Source organism: Mercenaria mercenaria, chromosome 6, assembly GCF_021730395.1.
Source record: "Mercenaria mercenaria strain notata chromosome 6, MADL_Memer_1, whole genome shotgun sequence".
Taxonomy (NCBI): Eukaryota; Metazoa; Mollusca; class Bivalvia; order Venerida; family Veneridae; genus Mercenaria; species Mercenaria mercenaria.
The window spans coordinates 19,846,726-19,868,213 of NC_069366.1; the positions used below are offsets into that span (position 1 = coordinate 19,846,726).

General features: G+C 34.0%; 1 protein-coding gene across 13 annotated transcripts in view; it reads left to right on the forward strand.

Moving 5' to 3' along the window:
• The window catches only part of LOC123550631 (FH1/FH2 domain-containing protein 3-like), a 161,849-nt gene continuing 140,361 nt past the window's right edge, over positions 1-21,488 (forward strand). For 12 of the 13 annotated variants that reach the window (XR_008371279.1, XM_053545326.1, XM_053545325.1 and 9 more), the window contains exons 1-2: positions 7-138; positions 18,252-18,362. Coding sequence is in view for 12 of the 13 variants with exons in the window: in XM_053545326.1 (XP_053401301.1) it covers positions 18,261-18,362 (102 nt within the window). In the remaining variant the exon portion in view is untranslated. Of the gene's footprint in view, positions 139-18,251; positions 18,363-21,221; positions 21,261-21,488 lie in introns of all 13 variants that reach the window. The other variant, XM_053545328.1, reaches the window with a different exon arrangement.

Sequence of the window (21,488 nt, forward strand, 5' to 3'; positions counted from 1 at the left end):
CGGCGTCCCTCTGTTGATTTCGGTAACCTTGCGCTACCCCTCAATTTACCAAAAAGCCCTTCCACAGATCTACGAAGTCCAACTGGACCACCAAGCAGACGACCATCGGTTGACTTGAGCGCGGGAGCCGGAACTACGGTAAAAATAAATTTATAACTATTTTCCACTTACAAAACGTTTGATCCGAACCTTATATATATATATAGCCCTTATACATGTAGCCCTTTCAAGTAGTAAAAAGGTTTGTTGTCTAGTTTCATGCGCTCCTATCTTTACAAAGCTCTTCCATACCACATCAAACTACTTGATTTACACATATTTACAGGCAAAGCAAAACAGAAAAATGTGTACAATTACTTGCAGTTTAACAAAAAGTGACTACAGCAGTTTCAGGAAACAACACGCCAATTGTTTCTTGACAGCATACTTATGTATACACCACATTGTTCCATGCTGATATATAAATACAGAATGCATTTATTTTTTTGGTTGAAAGGTAGGAGCGTAACAAACTTTCAACTTTCCTTTCTTAAGAATGCCCCCATTTATTCCAACCTGTTGAATTCCCTCCCATGATGTAAAAGTAAAGACATGATAAGCCGCAGATTATTTTCGGATTTTCAGGGTATGTATTATTACCAGTCTGCTTCAAGGTAATATATATGTACTACAAAATGTATTTAAAGATGCAAATAAAACAACGGCAAGAAACTGAAATTTGTTGACATTTTATAGAGAGATATATTCTCGTAATATATCATTCCCGCATCATTTGTATTTAAAATCGTTTTCACAATTCTATAGTTCTTATAGACTTTTAAAAGCAATGAGAAATTATTGAGCTAAGTCACGAGAAAATGGATCTCGTCATAATGATTGCAATTTCACTAGTTGACGTCACAAGATGCATTTATATGCAGAGTTATTTTAGTGCTTGTTTAATAAAAGTCTTAAAAGACGTGTAAGTTTGCGTCACAAGATAATAAGATATTTGTATATAGTATGGAAAAGTCAGGGAGAAAATATAAAAACACTTTGAGAAAATGTCCTGGCTGCGACGTAATTTATCAGCCTAACTTTAATTAAAGCTTGAATTCAAGTAAAATATATTTTATACGATCACTTTAAAAGTACGGGATGTCACAGAACCTGTCTGACATTCAAAAAATATATTTCTTTTGCAAAAGTGGGTTTATGAGCCTTGCTAAATTTCGGACATAAAGATCTATCAAATTAACAAGCTTTTGTGTGAAACATGCCATAAATACTTAAGAACTTTTTTTTTTATCTGTTGCATGTATATTTTCGATATATTCGTGACATAATTACATATTCTGCTCCACGAGTCCTGTTTCATTCGTTTAACATGATAACAGTACTTCATAACCGAAGTTCAAAGGTGCTGAAGACGGTAAGATCATGAGATTATCTGTTGGTGGGAAAGATCTACAGATGTAAGATATGATAATATCTTCATGTATAAATGATCAAGACTCTTAACTATCCTCCTCATATATCTTGTTATTAGCCTCAAGACAACCTGTGTCCGTCGTTCAATCACTGATATTATATGTGCTTGATTTCGCTGATGACGCTCAGAAATCATATAAAAAATGTCCAAATTTTTAACAAACTTAAGGTATTTCTGTAAAACAAAAAAAAAACCATACATACAAGGACCAGGAACAGCACTAATCTAGTTTCATTTGCTCTTCAATCTTTTAAAACACACAATATTATTTTGTACACTATTTCGGAACCTGATGATCATCAGTTGACGGTATAGCAAAAGTAACATTAGTATCATAAGGACAAAAATGTTCAAATAAATGTTATAGCGTGTGTTATAGCGTATGATCGAGCCAAAGTAAACCAAATGACAGGACAACCTAAGTAACAATTAATGCTATTCATTGAAGTCAGTAACACTTTTCAAGACCTATAAATACGGGATCATTTCAAGAGCTTGGTTCCCGGCACAATTATGTTGTATCTCTTACTTTATTCATAAAATGTTACCGTCCTTTTGCGTTTAGGTGAACAGTTTCTGGCAGGTTTTCATAATTTTGTAGTGCCACAAGACTCGTCTACTTTAATACTACTTTTCAACGTAATTGCATTGACACTGTTGGTCTAAATCGGTATTACTGGGCTATTTATTGTATATAACTTTACATATAAAATGTTTCTGAAGACGAAAACGTATAAAGAAGTTAAGGATTCATTCATGGAATAGTTATCCAAACACGTCAGAGAATATGTTTCAGTAATACCAGTAAGTTTGCCAAAATATATATTGAATTATCAAACGTTTTATATATAAGCTACCTTTAGTCATCTAGTAAAAAACATATGGTAAGATTTCTGTACCTTTTATCTGCAATTTGTATATATGATTATCAAGTTTTGTTTTATTTTCCTCTCTTCTGACGTATTCCTAACGTTAAACAAGCTTTTCAATGATAACTATATATCTGCAAGCAACTTGCAGTTCGGCTGTATAAACATCGACACTGATTATATACGAATAACCCGATTTAATTCTAGAGAGAAAAAAGTTTACCAAAATATTTCAGTAATGTATAATATGTAAGCTTTTAAAGGGCATATCCTATAACGAGGGGAGTACTAGATACAGAGAACCTATATTATTAGCTAAATGAACCTAAGATAAATAAATGAAATTTCACAGAAGAACTTGCATGGAAAAATGTCATTTAAGCCACGTAAACTGCAATATAGTGACATTTTATAATAAATCGCTATCCACCGTTTTACAATAATATATATGATTTAAATTTTACAGTAGTAAGACCGATAATCGAGCGTTCCAATATCCATCAAACGGTACCCCTGTTGGTACCTATCCCCTTTCGACTGCTACGCCCGGATAAGCGCGTTGTAGGTGTTGCGGTGGCGCAAAACAAAAGTGACAGAAAAACGAGAATTTTGGGCGAACGATAAGGTGCAGCGATCTGGGGTCGCATCATTCGATGTAAAATTATAAATTCTCTGTAAGTAAATCAATTTCGGACGGTTTTCGGGTGCACCAAGTTATAGGGTATGCCTCTTTAAGGAAGCGCTTTACAACCAAAGCTTTATTCCTCATTTTTTCTCTGGGTAAAATGACCAGCGAGGAGCAGAGAGAAAGAAAAATCACTATTAACGCCATGCCTACATCTCATACAATATTTGAATCTGAAATATCTGGAAGCAAAATTTTGACCATTATGTTTAACTTCTTGAAAATGCCAAGTACCCACTTTTACAAACTTTATTCGGATGATAGAATCACCTAACAGTATAAAATTTGTCAAGTATAAAAATTAATGTTAATCAATCGCAGAAAGTTTCCATGTAAACAAGCATGTTTGTTTTCGTATATATATTGATACACATGTAACGACACTGAGATAATTCTGTAAGTATTAACAGACAATGAATGTTACATTAATGGCCCACACTAGGGTAACCTGCAGTCAGACAAGATTCCTTCTAATTACATACAGATGGTTCATTATGATTTGGCCATGACATTTGCTGACTCTTGCTCTACAAAGCTTTTGCTAACTCGAAGAGTATCTGTCAGGGCACAGCGATGTAGTGATGTGCACAAATACAGACCGCGGGACTCCTACCTTGGAGGTCCTGTGACAGTGGTCTCAACAGCTCCTTGCTTTTGTACAAATGACGTTTAAGGGCACAGTGTTGTATAAAGCTAAATTATGAAATTTTACTTTATAACATCTTCAACGTGTTTCATATAATATTTAGTAAGTATATAGACCTATTTTCAAATTTCTAAAAAAATCAAAATAAATCATATGCCGACGAAATGATAAGGGTCACTAACGGGAATGAAAGGTCTTATTAAACATCAGTGTTTTAAAAAGGCTTGCAGTTTGGGCTTACCCCATGCATTCAAAAGATTACTGCGCTTTTATTTTCACATTAATCCCTGCTGGAAGGAAATTTGTCATAAAGAAGTATAACCCCATATTACTGCACAGATAAAGAGTATAAAATGAATTCGAAGTGAAGACAGATATAAAAAATTCTGTGGAACGATTCCATCAAGCAGAGAACTCTGCATACGGGTTACTTGCAATTGCCTTAATGAAAAATCAGTGTATCTTTTTACACATCCATTTTTGATACATTAGAAAGATGCAGTTTTTATCTTTACAAATAATGTCGGTTAGAATTTTCCAGTATACTTTGTTCACAGAGTTTATTATATACCTCAGATATAATTGTTCGTTAGTTCCAGGGTTGATAAGTGTTCTTTTGTTTCAAACAAAATAAATAAATGGGGAAATTAATTTGTGAAACACTGCCTGTAGATTTTTTTGTAGCCGGGTTTTACATACAAATCTTTTTAACACTCCTTTTATCTCATTTAACAACCGACCCTCAGATTGTTAAAAAGAACCTTTCATCCTATATACACGTGTGTTACTAATTATTCTTGACAATAAATGTTCTCAGCTAATAATTATCATTAGACCTCATACAACTCCTGGATCATAACTACCCAAGTAATGAAGAAACATACAGATTTCTAATCAAGTAGCTCAGTTTTATAGCAATTGGAAAACTGACAAGGTAACAACTAGACAAAATGTAAACAAACGGATCTTTCTTTTAAAACGTTGTAAAAATGCTAATACCATGCTGTCTTTACTTTAAATGTAATAAAATTTTGTAAAAAAACATCATGTATGCGCAGAAAAATCGGGAATCAAAAATGCACTGCAGCTAAGTTAAGAAGAAGTTATAAGCATTGTGTTTCATATATTTTTGGACTTAGTGCAAGATTAATTTTCTTATACATATTGCTAATATACGTGTACATATGAGGGTTGCCCCATTAAATCGTAGACATTGTACGGAAAGTGATTCACGCCAATTCAAGGGGTTTTTAACTGACATTTAACACGGCATTTTGGAATACACACGAACAATTTCACTAAAACATTTATTAAAACTGATTCTGCATCAGCATAAAGTAGAACACATAAAAGCATCCGGCGCACATCGTAACGTCTTTAAATCTACCGACACATAATGATATATTATTCATTATTTCTCAAAATTGTCGAGGAACCCAGAGCAAAAATACACGTGACAATGATAAATCGTAGTAATTAGTCGCAAGAGCAGCATCATGTAATTGACAGATACTTTTTACGTGCCTCCTGTCGGCATTTAAGACATATTGTACCTCTAGCATATTGCTGTCGCCGCAGCCTTTCGATTAGACTAGCTCCTAGACTATGATATATCTTTTTACATATTTATGATTAAATGTAGTCAACTGAGCCAGTCTATATCCTATGTCCAATATCATAATTTCAACATCATTCCTCTGTGAAAATCTCTAAAATAGACTGGCTTTTGTCTCTATGAAATTGAATTCGTCAAAAAAGGGAAAAATGTAGAAATATATTTATTATCAGTCTAGTGGCTAGTCTATCTTTCTATCGACTACAGCGCGCGATTTCTTGCCTTCAAGATATTCTCGTGCTTTCCGTCGTGTACACATAATTTGGTTCATGAGGAAGAAATGAGACCGATATGACAAAAAATCGATATCAGGGGAGACAACAGCTGTACTGATAAGGTGACCGATCGTTACTGACGTCGCCAATTTTTATGCCCCAGAAGGAGGGGTATATTAGCAGATGTCGGTCGGTCGGTCTGCTGGTCGGTATGTAGACCAATCCGTTTCCAGATGATAACTTAAGAAGGCTTGGGCCTAGGATTATGAAAGTTGATAGGGTCGTTGGTCATGACCAGCAGATGACCCCTATTGATTTTGAGATCAGTAGGTCAAAGGCCAAGGTCACAGTGACCCAGAACAGTTAAAGGGTTTCCGGATGATAACTCAGGAAGGCTTGGGCCTAGAATCATGAAAGTTCATATGGAGGTTGATCATGACCAGCAGATGACCCCTATTGATTTTGAGGTCAGTAGGTCAAAGTTCAAGGTCACAGTAACCAGGAACAGGTAAACCATTTCCGGACATTAACTTGAGAACGCTTGGGCCTAGGATCTTGAAAGTGGTCATGACCAGCAGATGACCCCTATTGATTTTGAAGTCAGTAGGCCAAAGGTCAAGGTCACATTGAACCTGAACAGTTAAACTGTTTCGGGACGATAACTTGAGAACGCTTGTGCCTAGGATTACGAAATTAATACGGAGGTTGATCATGACCAGCAGATGACCCTTATTGATTTTGAGGTCAATAGGTCAAAGGTCAAGGTCACATTGACCCTGAATAGTAGAACTTTTGTGTACAGTTTCCAAATAATTTCTATTCCTTGTGCAATTACTGAATGCATCAAGGGGGGCATTCCGTGTTCTATATATATATACGAGCTCTTGTACAGGTTGCGACTGAGCACTCGTATACATGAAACGAGTTCAGTTCAACAACTTCTGCTTAAGGTAGTTCTGCACGTTCGAATCATTTTTTTTTTCTAAAATGTAGAATTTGATTAAACCCTGATTTTTAAAAGCTTCAATATATCCTTAGAAAATTCAGCAAATAAAAAAGATAGGGTCGTGTGCTCGATATTTTGCTAGACTGATTTGAAAAATTCGGACCACACACAAGTTTTCGTAATGGGAGTCTATGGGAAAGTCACAATTTTCATAACATTTTTGCGAATAGAATTTTCTACAATGTAGATTTTAATGAAACTTCTCACAGCCGTAAAAACATATGGCCTATAATGTGGTGAAATAAGATGTATAGGTCCGTGTGCTTATTTTTTTTAGATATATGACGATGATTAAAATAAGCCGCATTTTCAAGCTAATTTTGTGACATTATTTTGACTAATTTCTCGTGTCTGATGTTTTAATATCATATTTTAACTTTAGAAAGATAGTAACAGTACCATTGTAATAAATGTACTCACAGGTTGCCATTAATTCATAAAATGATTTTCATTTCCGTACGCCAAATCCAGGCCTTATTGTACGTTTTCCGGATAAATGACGTTACGCCATCACTTCCGGTTTATCAAACGTGCAGAACTACCTTAAAGCTGACGCGCAATATGCACTTTTAGCGTAAATATTGACTCTGTATACCGTTATTACAACAGTCTGATGACGGATCAAAAGTTTAAAATTGTTGCACCGAATGGGTTGCATCGCAAACATGTATCGAACCTCAATTAAAGCTCAAAAACGTTTTTAGTTAAGTTATTTTTTAATAAAAGAAAGTTTCTTGGAAATAGAAAAAAAATACGTATGTGTAAAATAATTACAGTAGGGCGTCATGAGAAAAGTTTATTCCAAGCCTGAGTCTACAACATACTGGGACAACCCTTGTGTATATATTTATACATGTATAATGAAGATTTTGCAGATATCATTAATAAATGAAATTATACTTGTAAAAAATAACGGAATCCAAATCATATGTAAAATATATAACTAAGATAAACATTTTCGGCTGTTGATATACTGAAACATTTTTCCTCCACTTAACTGTATGGTGACCAGCGTAATAATCGATGTCGTAACATGGCTTGTTCATTTACAGGTCATCATTGAAAAATATGCATTTCTAATAAATGTGTGCGTGTAATATCCGGCATAGTTCAAAAAGGACGACTGAAACTAGCATTTTCTAAATTTTGAAAGAATTCTTTCAAATCGCAGCCCATTCAGTATCATTTAAATGGGTTTTAAATTATACATGTGATTCTAAGGATTTTAATAAAGCGCTATCAAAATTATAGACGTTTGAAAGTTTTGGAGCCCTTTCATTCAGTTGTTTGTTAGTTATTGAATTAAAATTTAGCACACGGGTGGTCCGTACACATCTGTTTGATATTTTTTCCTAGTGTATAGACACTCTCCCGTGCCTTCACATGTATCCAGTGTATAATTACATTGCACATTTTCAGATTTCTGTGTGTTTTATTTATGAAGCATGTCATTGCTCACATAGACGTTTTCGTACGTCAGTTCTTGACAAGAAAATGCCGAAAAAAAATCAAGCAGATAACCAAAAAAATTATACACAGAACATGCACTGTCTATCTGCACTGTCTACCTGCAACATTTGCATCATACGAGCAGCGGGCATCTGTTCTGTTCATATAAATAAATGCAATAATATAATTCTTTTTCATCCTCAGTTGTTGAAGATTTACATCTGCTGATAGCCAAGCTCATTTTATGCACAGTTTACCTTTACGACGGCTGGCATGAGGTCACTTCAGGCTCGTGTTCTATAGTTTGGTTCACATATTCCATATTTCTTATTTAGATACTAAATAGAAGAAGAAGAAAAATTAAGCATCCAAAGAAAGATCATTGCAACATTTAAATTTAAGAAAAATATGACGTATGCTTGAAGATGTTATCAAAAGAGCATTGTTTCCACTTTCTGCCGCTTAGGGAATAAACATAATTTTGAAATAATTCTTGATGGCTGTCCTCCACTTCAAACATAAAGAATATAGTATACATTTTAGAAAATATAACTGTGCATTTTAACTGGCCAGGATTTGATGTTTTTTTTTCTTAAAAGATACTTTTCGACATTAATGAAAAACAATCTTCAAAATGCAATTCAATTCAACTCAATGCAATGCAACGTAACGCAACGCAAGGCAACGCAACTTATATGCTTGTAATATAATATGATTGAGTTCAACATCATATGCGAATTTGGCTATTTATAATAACTGAAGTAAAACCTATTATTTTGTGCAGCGAGGGGGGCAAAATCTATATATTCTTCTTTACAGTAATGTATATGTTATATCTGGTGCTTACGGATATTTATGAGTATTTTTGACAAACGTTGAATCATCACCAAACCGGAGGTAGAACATATACTTTACAAGCTCAATGAGAATCAACAGATTATTTTTATCAATTTGAGACAGAAAATAAACGTAATGCATAAATGGAATTTAAGGAAATCAAGGTAAGAGCATGTGGGCTTATCACGCAGCTTTTTATCAGTTCACCGATTACGCATTCGCCCTTTCGTCTCCAATGCCTATATAACAGCTGGAAAGTTTGATAGAAATCGGCGATATCAGTTTGATATTCTGGTATACAGGTGAAACGTTTGATTGCAATCGGAGAAGCCAGCTGGAATTTCCGCATTCAGTTTTTATGTCAAATATTAAAAAAAGATAGTGCTTATGTTTTGAAACTTTTTAAAATTATAAATCATATCAAAATTAATTTCGATCTGTTTCTGGCCATCAAACAAGGAATTTATTCTTGCGCTGGTTTAACCTTCATTTTCAAATATTATTTATTTTTTCCATTTTTCATTCCGTTTGAAACAAAAGACATTTACCTAATATGAAACAAAAACATAATAATGAGTCACGTTTGCAGTCTTGTACTCTGAGAAGTTATGTACTATAGATCTAAAGTATGTCAAACACGAAAACCTTTACTTTTGGCACTTTTAACAATGAAGGTTTCAAATTTATTGGCATATCGACAATAAAATTGCCTTTGGCCATTTACATTCATAAAAATTATGGCAAAGACACACTGAAATATAGTCATACAATAGACTATAAAACAGACACAGTATATAATACAATTACAAGATTATACAACACAAATAACACAAGTGCATAATATTAAGAAACAAATAAATTTCTGTATACTAGGCCAGGTAATGGTTCCCAAATATTTCTTTCTTAATTGTTCATATCTATTACAGCACAACATAAAATGGTACTCAGTTTCAATAACATTTTGGTTACATAGTTTACATAATCTATTTTCTCTATCAGTTCCGTTAAATCTTCCACGTTCTATTTCCTTAATCTAAAACAAGTGTAACTTTTTCTCAGATTATCATTGACAATAGTGTTGAGATATTCTTTAAATTCGAACACCTTTTTAAATTTACAGTAATAATATAATTTAGGCATAGTAGTAATAGCATGATTCCATTCTTGAATGTATTGGTCCCGTAGCCTCCTTTTAAACATATGTATGTAATTTACATTTCTATCATAAACAAGACGTACATTTGTAAAGCCAAGATGATCAATAATTGAACAAGGAAATTCATTGATGCAAGCATCAAAGACACCGCCAAGTGTTGTGTCTGAAGTGCATTTATTGCAATATGAGAAATCACCTAATCATTACTTTATTAGTCTGACTGACTACAAGTTATCAACATTAGCACATAAAATAATATATGTTATAAACTGTTTAAAACATGAAGATTAAACATAATAGAAAAGCTATACCATGCAATACAACTCCTCTACCTGCAATGACATTAACATTGCGAGTAGGTGGTCCCTTTACATACAAAATTAAAGTAATTATTTCACTAACTAAGGTCACCTCCTGTGAAAAGTTGTGGCTCACAGAAACCATTATTTTTATTATCATGTAATGTAATGAGTGTTTTCTATTTACTGATGAAGTTTTATGGACCTTAGTCACCTACATTATAGATTTCAGAATGCAGATTATACACAGCAATTTACTGTTTCCGTTGCCAAAAACAACCAAAAATTATGTCCAAGAAAAGAATGATATAACATAAATAATCTCTATATTGCCCCTATTCACAAAGCATGAATCTTTCTTATATACTTTTGAATATCATAGAATTCTTCTTTTTTTTTTCGGACGAACGATAAACTTGAAGTCCTCGTTGAACTGTAAGGTTACTAGGAGTATTTCAGTGTCTAGATTCAAATCTAATATTACAAGAAATTTAGCAAGCATAATAACCCACTGCCAAAGTGTAGCAAATATTTCAATGAAAATGTTTTTTTTTTGTTTGTTTTTTTGTCAGGAATGGACAAATACAAAAACTCTATTAAATTAAAAACAAAAAAGAAGCAAGTAACAAGATATAATAAAACCAGAGCAACTGACTAGTCATATAAGATCAATGAACATATAAATTCAACAAGGAATAATCACCTCAGTGCAAAAAGTGGATAACTGCATTGACTTAAAGAAGGACTTATCCACTTTTTGCGCCAAGGTGACGAATTCTATTTTAAAGTGTCTGATGCTTTGATAAGTTATGGTCCCATGGCTTTTGATATTTCGATCTAACCACAATTAAAGAAGTATTAACTTGTCACTGACAAATTCAGCCAAATGCTCTTTAGCATATTGCACACCTTAGTTGACAGTGTATATCTGTAAACAATGAGTAGATCTATATGACACATAAGCAATAAAAAAAGAAAGAAAAAAGAAAAAAAAAACATAGAAATAGGAATTTGCAAAAGTGTGCGCATTCTGAAATTACATCACTGTACCTATCAACAAACTGAAAATAAGACAAAATGTTAAAAATTAGTTAACAGCGGCACTTCCTTCGTTCATTTCAACATATCTATGCTTATTGATTCCTTTATTTACTTTGTAACTACGTTTTTTTCCAAGGAATTTTTATGCAGGCAAATTGTAATTTTCCATATATATTTTTTTAATATTCTCTTCTAAGTTTACTGCAAGATTATTGTAAAATACACGAACGCTCCCTTGTCCAGGCGATTCACGCGTTGCAGTATGGTATACCTGCGGTGTGTTCTATTTATAGAAAATGAGATAGGTAAGTAGGTCATGCTAAGAATAGAAATAGAAGGCTATATACCAATAAAAGAAATTGTTCTTTGTTTCATATAAAATTCAGCTACTTCAGAACAATTTTGTTACAGTTTCTAGATTTTCATTCCGTCGTAGACCTATTTTCCACAAGATATCCATACATTTGCTTCAAGAAAACGAAAAGAAAAAGGGGTGTTGAATAGTATGCAGTGAAATGCAAGTCAACTGAAGTCAGGTACCCTCATATTGCCGCATTTCAGAAAGCGGTCCGCAGAATAAACACCCTACTTTCGTTTTCAAGTAAACAACTCGAAAACATGCGAATATGAGCATGAAAAGTGTCCTATTTTATGTAAAATTCATTCCACGAGTGAAATAATGCCAATTTGGCCCCCGATTTACGCGCAAATGCGCGAAAAATGGAAAAATTAGGATCTATTTATAAGGGACTTCTTTCTTACACCACGGAAGCACATTTTTGACCGAATTACTGCATTATGACCTAGAAAACTTGACTTACAGAGTAACCTCCCTTATCAATAAATTGGATCAACATTTTTGACGAAATTGTAAATAAAAAAATATGTTCTGCTCTACAAATAAGGAGAGGAAAGACAGATAACATTGTTTTAAATCACATAATAAGTTGCATTACATACATTTTTTATGTTTTCTTTTTGCTATTTTTTTGTTTATTCACTAAAATGTATTGTGCAATATCGTTGATCCTTTTACAAACTATTCACCGTGTTCACTCCGAAACTATTCATTACCATCTTTACAGGGTCCGAAATAAAAGTGTATCCCGTATACTCGACACCTGAAGGCGGCGTCGAATGAATATTCTAGATGCCCAACAATTGGTTTTTACATGATTGCAAAGATCTTGATACATCCTATACATTGGAGTATCAGAATTTTTCATAATTTTTAACCAAAATTTTACAGATCTTTCTTTACAAATAATTGATAGTGGGAGTCGTCCGAGTTCACCATAAATTGCACAGCTTGGGGTTTGCTGTTTTACACCTAATACATATTTACAAAATCTAATGTGCAGTTTATCAAAATCTTTGTAGTTATAAATAGTACCCCACACCTCTGATCCATATAGAAGAATTGGGGCAACCATGGTGTCAAATAGCGATAATTTTGTCTTCACATCTAATTGTATTTTATCAAACAAAGACAGCTCTTAAAGCTTGATCATACAATGATTTAACAGCACCCGACATATTTCCTGTATACATAAACTTGACACCCAAATATGTAAAATTATCTACAATTTCAATCTTTTCACCATTAATAAAGAACTCTTCAGACCTGTTTTGTTTACGTTTTTCAAAGACACATATTTTTGTTTTATCAACATTAATTTTCAGGCCCCACTTTTCTGAATACTGGTATAAACTGTCTATTTGAGATTGTAAGCTCTTTGGGTCTGTTGTAAATAAAACTATATCATCTGCAAATAATATCAAATACATCGATAAAAGCTCAAAATCTTTTTCTGTCATAGAGTTGAAGTTCAGGTTTTCAGTAATATCATTGATGAATAAAATAAATAGAAGGGGGGATAACGGTTCCCCTTGTTTTAATCCAACTGTAACACCGAAAAAATTAGATAACTCCATAGTGCTTGACATTTTAACACAGGACTGTACATTATGATATATACTTTTGATCATGTTGGTCATTTTACAGCTGATACCGGCTTGAATTAACTTTATACAGAGCGCATCTCTGTTAACAGTATCAAAAGCTCTTTGGTAATCGATAAAAATGCACCATAACTTTGATTTCTTTGCTAACACTTTTTGTGTGGTAGTATGTAAAAGAAAAGACATTTACATAAAACAAAACAAAAACATAATAATGAGTCACATTTGCAGTCTTGTAGTCAGGGAAGTGATATACTATAGATCTAAAGTATGTCAAACACGAAAAGCTTTTACTTTTGGCACTTTTAACAATGAAAAGGAAATGTTTACACTGTTTACGGGTTAATTAATTGTGTTAATAGCATTAGATACATGTACAAACAACATAATTATCAAAACTTACACTTCAGTAAAGACACGTGTTTTCCTTTTGTTCTAGTGTAGAGCCTGATTTACGAACCATAATATACATTATACCAATTGTTTTCATAAATAGGACAAACTAACATATGAACTGTCTTTTGCAATCCTTTACCAGTTTTGCTGGTTCTCGAATTCGCCAAGAATTGGCATCTTTATCAGGTTAATATATTTCACCAAATCATTTCAGACGAAAGTCAAGAAATAAATGTGAAATAAATGTCAGATATAGTTACAACAGCAGGTTTCGAAAGAACTACGGAGATCCTTTTGTAATAGAAGTCGACAAATATGTTTAGCTTGTTCACTCTAAAGCACTATCACCAGCTATTACTTGTATTCTGTAATACCCCAGTCACACATACGGCGCGGATAGCTACGTCTAGCCACGGATAGAAACGTAGTAATACGTATCGATCCGTATCTGAGCCGTACGGATTGGTACGGATTGATACGGATTACTATTTTAAGGTACGGGTCAGCTACGGACCGATACGGATTACTACGTTTCTATACGTGGCTAGACGTAGCTATCCGCGCTGTATGTGTGACTGGGGTATAAAATGCTATACACACACATGTGAAGTTATATCATTCACTGTGTACATTTAGCTTGTATTCTTATGTTGACTGTATTTATGCTGTATTTATATAACAGTCACGTGTTCAATTCATTTTTGAAAAAAAAGTATAATTAAAAACTCGCTTTCATTAGATATGTCAGCACAAGAAAAAACGACAACCAAGGCGGAACCGAGGCTGGCAGTATTCCTCCGAATGTCGACAATATTACTGTCCCAGTGTGACCGAAAAAAGGAAACATAATTGTAAAATACTCACAGATCACAAATAATTTGAGAAACTGTTTCAGAACTAAAACAAACTAATGTATTACTAGTATGAACAAGCACATCGTTTCTAAGACCCTCTGTAGCAATTGAGATGGGTTGATAGTCTGCAGACCAGTTGAAATAAAAACGATACTTTTGATAGAAAAAGTAAGCGTATGAAACATTTATTACAATATGGGAGTTTTGTATTAAAAGAAAAAATGAGCCGTGCCATGAGAAAACCCACATAGTGGCTTTGCGACCAGCATGGATCCAGACCAGCCTGCGCATCCGCGCAGTCTGGTCAGGCTCCATGCTGTTCGCTTTAAAGCCTACTGTAATTAGAGAAACCGTTAGCGAACAGCATGGATCCTGACCAGACTGCGCGGATGCGCAGGCTGGTCTGGATCCATGCTGGTCGCAAACCCACTATGTTGATTTTCCCATGGCGCGGCTCAAATGATCTTACATACATTCTGTCTAAAACGCCGCTTGTTCTATTTGCTTACCTTGGCGGCGACAAGCAGTACAGCAGAAACACCTGTACACCGTGCAAGTTTATCAAGGTGAATCTACCTGTCGTTTTTTTTTGTTTTTTTTTTTTTTTTGCTGTCATAAAAAAATCATCTTACAGACATAAAATGAAAAAAGATAAGTAGTTAATTTAATTCTATATTCAGTTAAATCCTCATTCATTGCTTTTCTCATTCTGCACACAGCGTGCGACGCCACGGGCTTGTACTATTCTAAGACTCATAAATAACCTATCTGAGATAAAAGCATAGAAATGTCGAAATCATCACATAACATATGGTGTATTTTGGAACTGGCTTTTTTTTTCATTAGGACTTGGCAGAGGAACCGATATAACCAAGACAGATATGATTGATCAATCTCACGTCAAGTCATTCATGATCAGCGATATATAGTAATACGAGCGAGCGATATAACACAAGAGCGATATTGCACGCGAGCTATATCAAATAGAGCATCTTGAAGTTCTTAAAACAATCTTAAAATAAATAGATGCTAAATAAAGACTTCGTTTCGAAGTTTTGTGTCTCTTTCTCTGAAGCTTATATAGTTTTTTTTTTATTCATTAGAAGACGGCATTGGCTTTGAGAGACTGGAAGTGAAGTAGTGTAGATGATTATCAAAGAAAAAAAAAGTTTATTATTTTTCTAAATAATCTTTCTTTTTCTCTGTTTTTTTTTCAATTTACTTTTGGATGGTAATGAAATTGTGCATAAAACGATATTACAGTTACTAAAATAGCCGGTAAAATGACTAATGAAAACCCAGAATTATATTCATACTTTATGTCATAATCACTTAAGACAATATTTCTTTTTCATACTGTGCAGCTAAAAAAGCATAAACTCAATGCTTCTGTTATAGATCCCCAGCCTCTCCTCGCACGCCCAGAAACCGCATCTAGGCATACAGACACTAAATAGAAAAATGGCGCGAAAAAAATGGTAGTCGCATAATGGCAGATACAAATAGTCCTCAGTTTTTTCGCTGTGTAGAGCTATTTTCCTTATTTTCTTTGCAATTTTTTTGGTAAAATCACATGACAGATCTATGCTTGACATGAAGATAGCATTTTGATCATGAAATAACACCATGACAAAATTTTTCATGGAAACTTAGATCATACACCACCAGTATAATTTGGGGTCTCATTTTTAGCTGATTTTGCAGTTTGTGTGTTTGACTGAAATTATTTTTCTTGCATCAAACATGACCCCACTTTCCTTTTGATTTTTAGTTAGTACTGACAATATTCTTCAAGAAAATGTAAGTTACAGAAATTTAAAATGGGTCCTGATGTGTGCTGCGGTCATTGGAAATAGGTCAATTTTATATAGAATAAAGAACAACAACTATTTAGTGTGTTATAACCTCTATAGCCTACAGTAGTGATAGAATGCCCGTTTCGAGTGCGGGAGGTCATGTGTTCACGTCCTGTAAAAATGGTACTAGTTGTTTCCTCTCTTGGCGCTCAGTATAATGATGATAGTTCTAGGACTGGTCAACCCGGTGTCAGTATGATTTGACTGAGTAAGGTATTATGTGACGTGTTTAATATATTCCTATGAAACAGCACTATGAAGCTGGGCATTTTTCTCACTGCTACAAGTGGACACTGTCATTTATATGACTTAAAAATAGTGAAGAAGACGCTAAACTCGTACACACACGCACGCACACATGGACGGACGCATACTATCGTATTTACTAAACTCTTTTGTCATTAAGAAAAGTAACTCGTACAGAAATAAAAAGTTGGAACAAACAAGTTATATCCCTTGAAGGCGTAACTGCATGAGGTTCTCACTGCCAGGATGAATGTTGATTATGCCCCTTGAGTCTAGTTTTTTTTACTACTTTTTGCTAGCAAAATCAGTCAGTATTGCACTGTCTCATACAATACTTTCATGTCTTTTCCACATCATAAGAACTATTGTCCGACTGACCAAGCCGTATTTGTAGAACATGGAATGGTCCATTTGACAAAAGTTAAACTTCGCACATACTGAGTAGCTAAGGAAAGAAAAATACGATAAATCCTCAAAAATCTATTTTTACAGAGCAGGTAAACCTTCTGTTTTATTTATTTTATTTTATTATATTTTTTTTGCAGTCTTGTTAGTCATAAAAACGTGGTAATCCCTTTTATCAAAATAATGAAGTACTGGCCCAGTGTGCAGCTGTCATTATTTACAAAAAATGGAGAAAACAGTATATAAAGTCAGCACATGTACTTCGTAGATTAATAAATAAGAGATAAAATATTATAAAGCAATATTGAAAATCCCGGAGCTTACTCAGGATTTGTTTCGACTATTTTTCATCACAATATCTTGTCTTATCTTGAGGTACACCTTGTCTACAGAATCTTGGCAGACACTGTTTGCTAGGCTGATTTAGACTTTTATTTTTTTCTGCTATGAATCACCATGGCATCATTATTTTAACTGTTGTAAACAAGCAGGATGAGTATTACAGACATTGTCTGTGTAGTCTATTACATCCCACTCAGATCTTTATATCTTTAGATGGGATAAGAAGATTTTAGTTGTCACGTTCTGTTGTAATAAGTATTACAGAAATTTGATAAAGGATTTTAGTTGTCAAGAACTTGTCCGGCTTCTGTGTCAGTGAATCATTTCAATTCACGGAAAAGTACTTTTGAAATTTTGCTAATTTCAACACGATTTCAAAACATAGTGTCTGATACATTGAAACCGTAGATTTCTATGTTGAATTGACTCTTTACGAGCATAGGCTACATAATTATGTAGTATTTGAACTTACACACTTTTGCATTTAGCCGCTACATCCTCATAGAATCTTCCGTATTGCCATGTATACCTTCACCCGTGCCACGTAATAACTTCATTCGCCAGAAAAGAAAGAAGAAAACCGCATGTTTATTTAGATTTAATGTACGTAACTTTATTTTCAATAGATTTTACAGTAGAGTTAGACACTTCACAATTAATGAGCCGCATCATGAGAAAACCAATATAGTGCATTTGTGACCAGCAGGATCCATGCTGTTCGCTAACGGTTTCTCTAATTGCAATAGGCTTTGAAAGCGAACAGCATGGATCCTGATCTGGATCCATGCTGGTCGCAAATGCACTATGTTGGTTTTCTCGTGGTGCGGCTCATTTGTTTTCAGTTTATCCTATCTATACACTTTTTGTTGTTTTATTTTCTTGAATCTTTCTCTCTTTTCAGTTGTTTTAGATGTGGTCGTTAGGAAAGCTAGTTAAAGAATCAATTAGACAGATCTTTACGAAACTTGTCTTTTTCCTGAGCGGAATGTTCAGGTCCTATTACAAGTTTCAGGTAAATCGCTTGAGTTTGGAACATATATATCTTCTCTGATTTCATTTTGATTTTATTGTTTTTCTCAGAATGATAATTATGTTTGCTGCGAACGTCTCAATGAGTGTTTATACTAAAATCATGCTTTTTTGTCTTTTCAAATTAATCTTTCTACTTGAAACTAAATGTGCAACATTAATTCTTGAAGTGGGTTTTTGATTTTGTTTAACTATGCTTTTGTTTTGATTTGTTATAATTATATATGTTGCGTACCTCTTTTTTTCTTGTTTCCGCCATGATTCTGTACCTAAATTCATGGTCCGAAATTCAAGCTGTTTATCGCATATACATATCAGAAAGAAAGATAATTAAAATAAAACAAATTGTTACCTTTTCATTTTGAAGCCTAAACTAAAACGTTGACTTAGATGCAAAAGAGTGAAATGAAAAACACACCTGTGTAAAAAAAAAACAACATGCGAAACGATCGTGGATTTCTTTTATCAAAATGTCAAATATAAACCAATAAATGTATATTTTTACAAGTCAGATTACATTGAAGATATGAAAAACTGCCAATTTTCATATTAGCATATATTTTTGTAGTCTCTGTGGGCAAATGTACTTTAGTTCAAATCGTTTCCAGTATACATGAACTCCACCTGACTCCAGCTGTTGTGAAATGCACGTGAATGATGGACAACCATAATAAAGTATCTATCACCTGTCAGGCCTCGTGCCTAAAACAACTAGATACAATATACGTTCTGAACAGCATTCCAGTATTCACTGACATTGTTTACCGAAAGGAAATCGTATGGCAGCGAAATCGTAACACGATTTTCAACTCCCTTTGCATTGTGCTTACAAAGCACACATTTTTATCATCCATATTTCATCCGAAATTCAACATTAATGATCATAAAGTTATCATCTTTTCATCCATATTCAACATTAATGATCATAAAGTAATCATTTTTTCATCCGAATTCAACATGAATGATCATGAAAATAATAATCATTTTTCATCCATATTCAACATTAATGATCATGAAGTAATTATTTGTTTCATCCATATTCAACATTAATGACCATAAAGTAATCATTTTTCATCCATCTTCAGCACTTAAGTAGTCACCATGGTTTTCAGCGTCAGTCTTGAGAAAATAGTCATGATCAAGTCCTGTGCAAATCGATTATTATTTCCCTATGTTTAGGTACATTTGTCTTGATCTCAAAGAAGCACAGCGCTATATTTTATCATGTATACTACGCAACAGCTTTGTCTCGAACTAAACAAAGCGAGTTATTTCATTTCGGCCATCTTAAAGCGGACTTACCACATGCCTTTGTCTTTATCCACATAAACCAGAAGGGTTTTTTATTATGCCATGCACCTTTAAAGCATGTCTTGAACTCAATAAAGCAGATTAACGCCAAGGACTTTTGTCTGGACCCCATGACACCTCCCTTCCCTTTCCCACCCCAGCCTCGCTTCTCCCTCCACTCCCACACAGGCACACACGAACAAAAACCCATAAAGCACCATGAAAAAGAGAAAAGAAATCCAGATAAAAGCAGGAGATATAAGCCCTGTAAGTATACAGGTAGCAGACATTGTTCAACCTTTCTAGATAGGAAAGATTGAAATCACCTCAATCACTCTAATCAATAATATGTGGTTGCTATCTCAGTATCTCTTGGTTTTTAGAATAAAAACTGTACTTGGTACTCAAATTAGCACGTTGAGCACGTGGAAACACTTATTATTGTATTTTTGGTTTGTGTAGGAGTATGTCATAGACAGAAACATCAATCAAAACATTTATCTGATCTTTTATCCAAGATCTTTCTCCCCGTTTCCTTTACCTTTGCATGGTTTCTGAACAAAAACAGAAACTTGTTAAGATTAAAAAACTATTCCGCCACATTGTGCTCATCTTTCATTCTCAATTTTGTTCCAAAAATTGAATCATAGTAAACATGCTTGGGTTTATCTATATTGAATTTATCGTAAACATTAAGTAATATGAGTTGAAAAACATTAAATTAAGTTCCTAAAACACGAGTAATGTAAAGCTTAAAGAGTGAATCCGCCATCTTATATCTATCTGAAGTTGCTTATTTCTTTGAAGTACGTTCTAACACGGGTGAATTCGCAATTAATAGGAACTGCTTTTTTTCTCATTTATCATTTCCTCCAAATTTCCAGTCACGAAGATAAATAAATAAACTTACAAATGGGTTGTTATCGCAAGGAATCGTAGAAAAGTCCTGCCACAAGTCCTGGTTGATCTTGAATGGTCTTTGGTAGACGCATGACCGAATTCAGGTTTAAAAAACCTCCCTGCGACCAAACTGTTCGCCGCTGGTTGTAGCTGGACCTAAGTAGATCTTCAACAGTCATGCGATTGTTGTGCAGCAGGTATTGAGTGGTCTTATATTGTCGAGATAGATCTTTACACTCTCAAATCGTCAACAGTGTCACGATTATACTCCTCACGTGACCAATCACGACCATTTGCACGACCAGTCATGACTAGTCCTGCGATTGGTCCACGACAATCTTATATAGTCTTGGATTTTCGCAAAGTCTTGCGGTCAGTCGTATAAATCATCAACTAGGTTCTGTGTGACTTCTGGACTGACATCATAGAAAAAAAAGATACAACCGAATCAAGAACGTCGTAGTTCGCACGACCGACATGGTCTTGAAAACGAGTAACTAAAATGTTCTTAGTTTTACGTGTGTACTTATAAAAGTTTACATCATGGGTGGATCGGTATTTCACATTCTGTCGTGTTTTTGAAGATATGATAATTTAAAATCTGTGAATTGCACCACTCTCTAATCATATATTTGATTTATATTTCTTTCAGATATAAGATAAAGTACCAGATATAAACACGGTTACCATGGTAATTTTTTGAATGTTTTTTACGTAAATCAAATCGTATCACAAGTGCATTAAGATTGCTTATTTAGCATATTGCTGGCACAGACACATTTTAGTTGAATAACTTTGCAGATTTAGGTCATCATAATTTGCTTGCAGTCTAAAAATATATCTCTTAGTCAGTTTAAAATGTCTTTTTATAGAACTTTGTTTTAGCACAGTCATGTTTATATTGAATTCCGTAGCATAA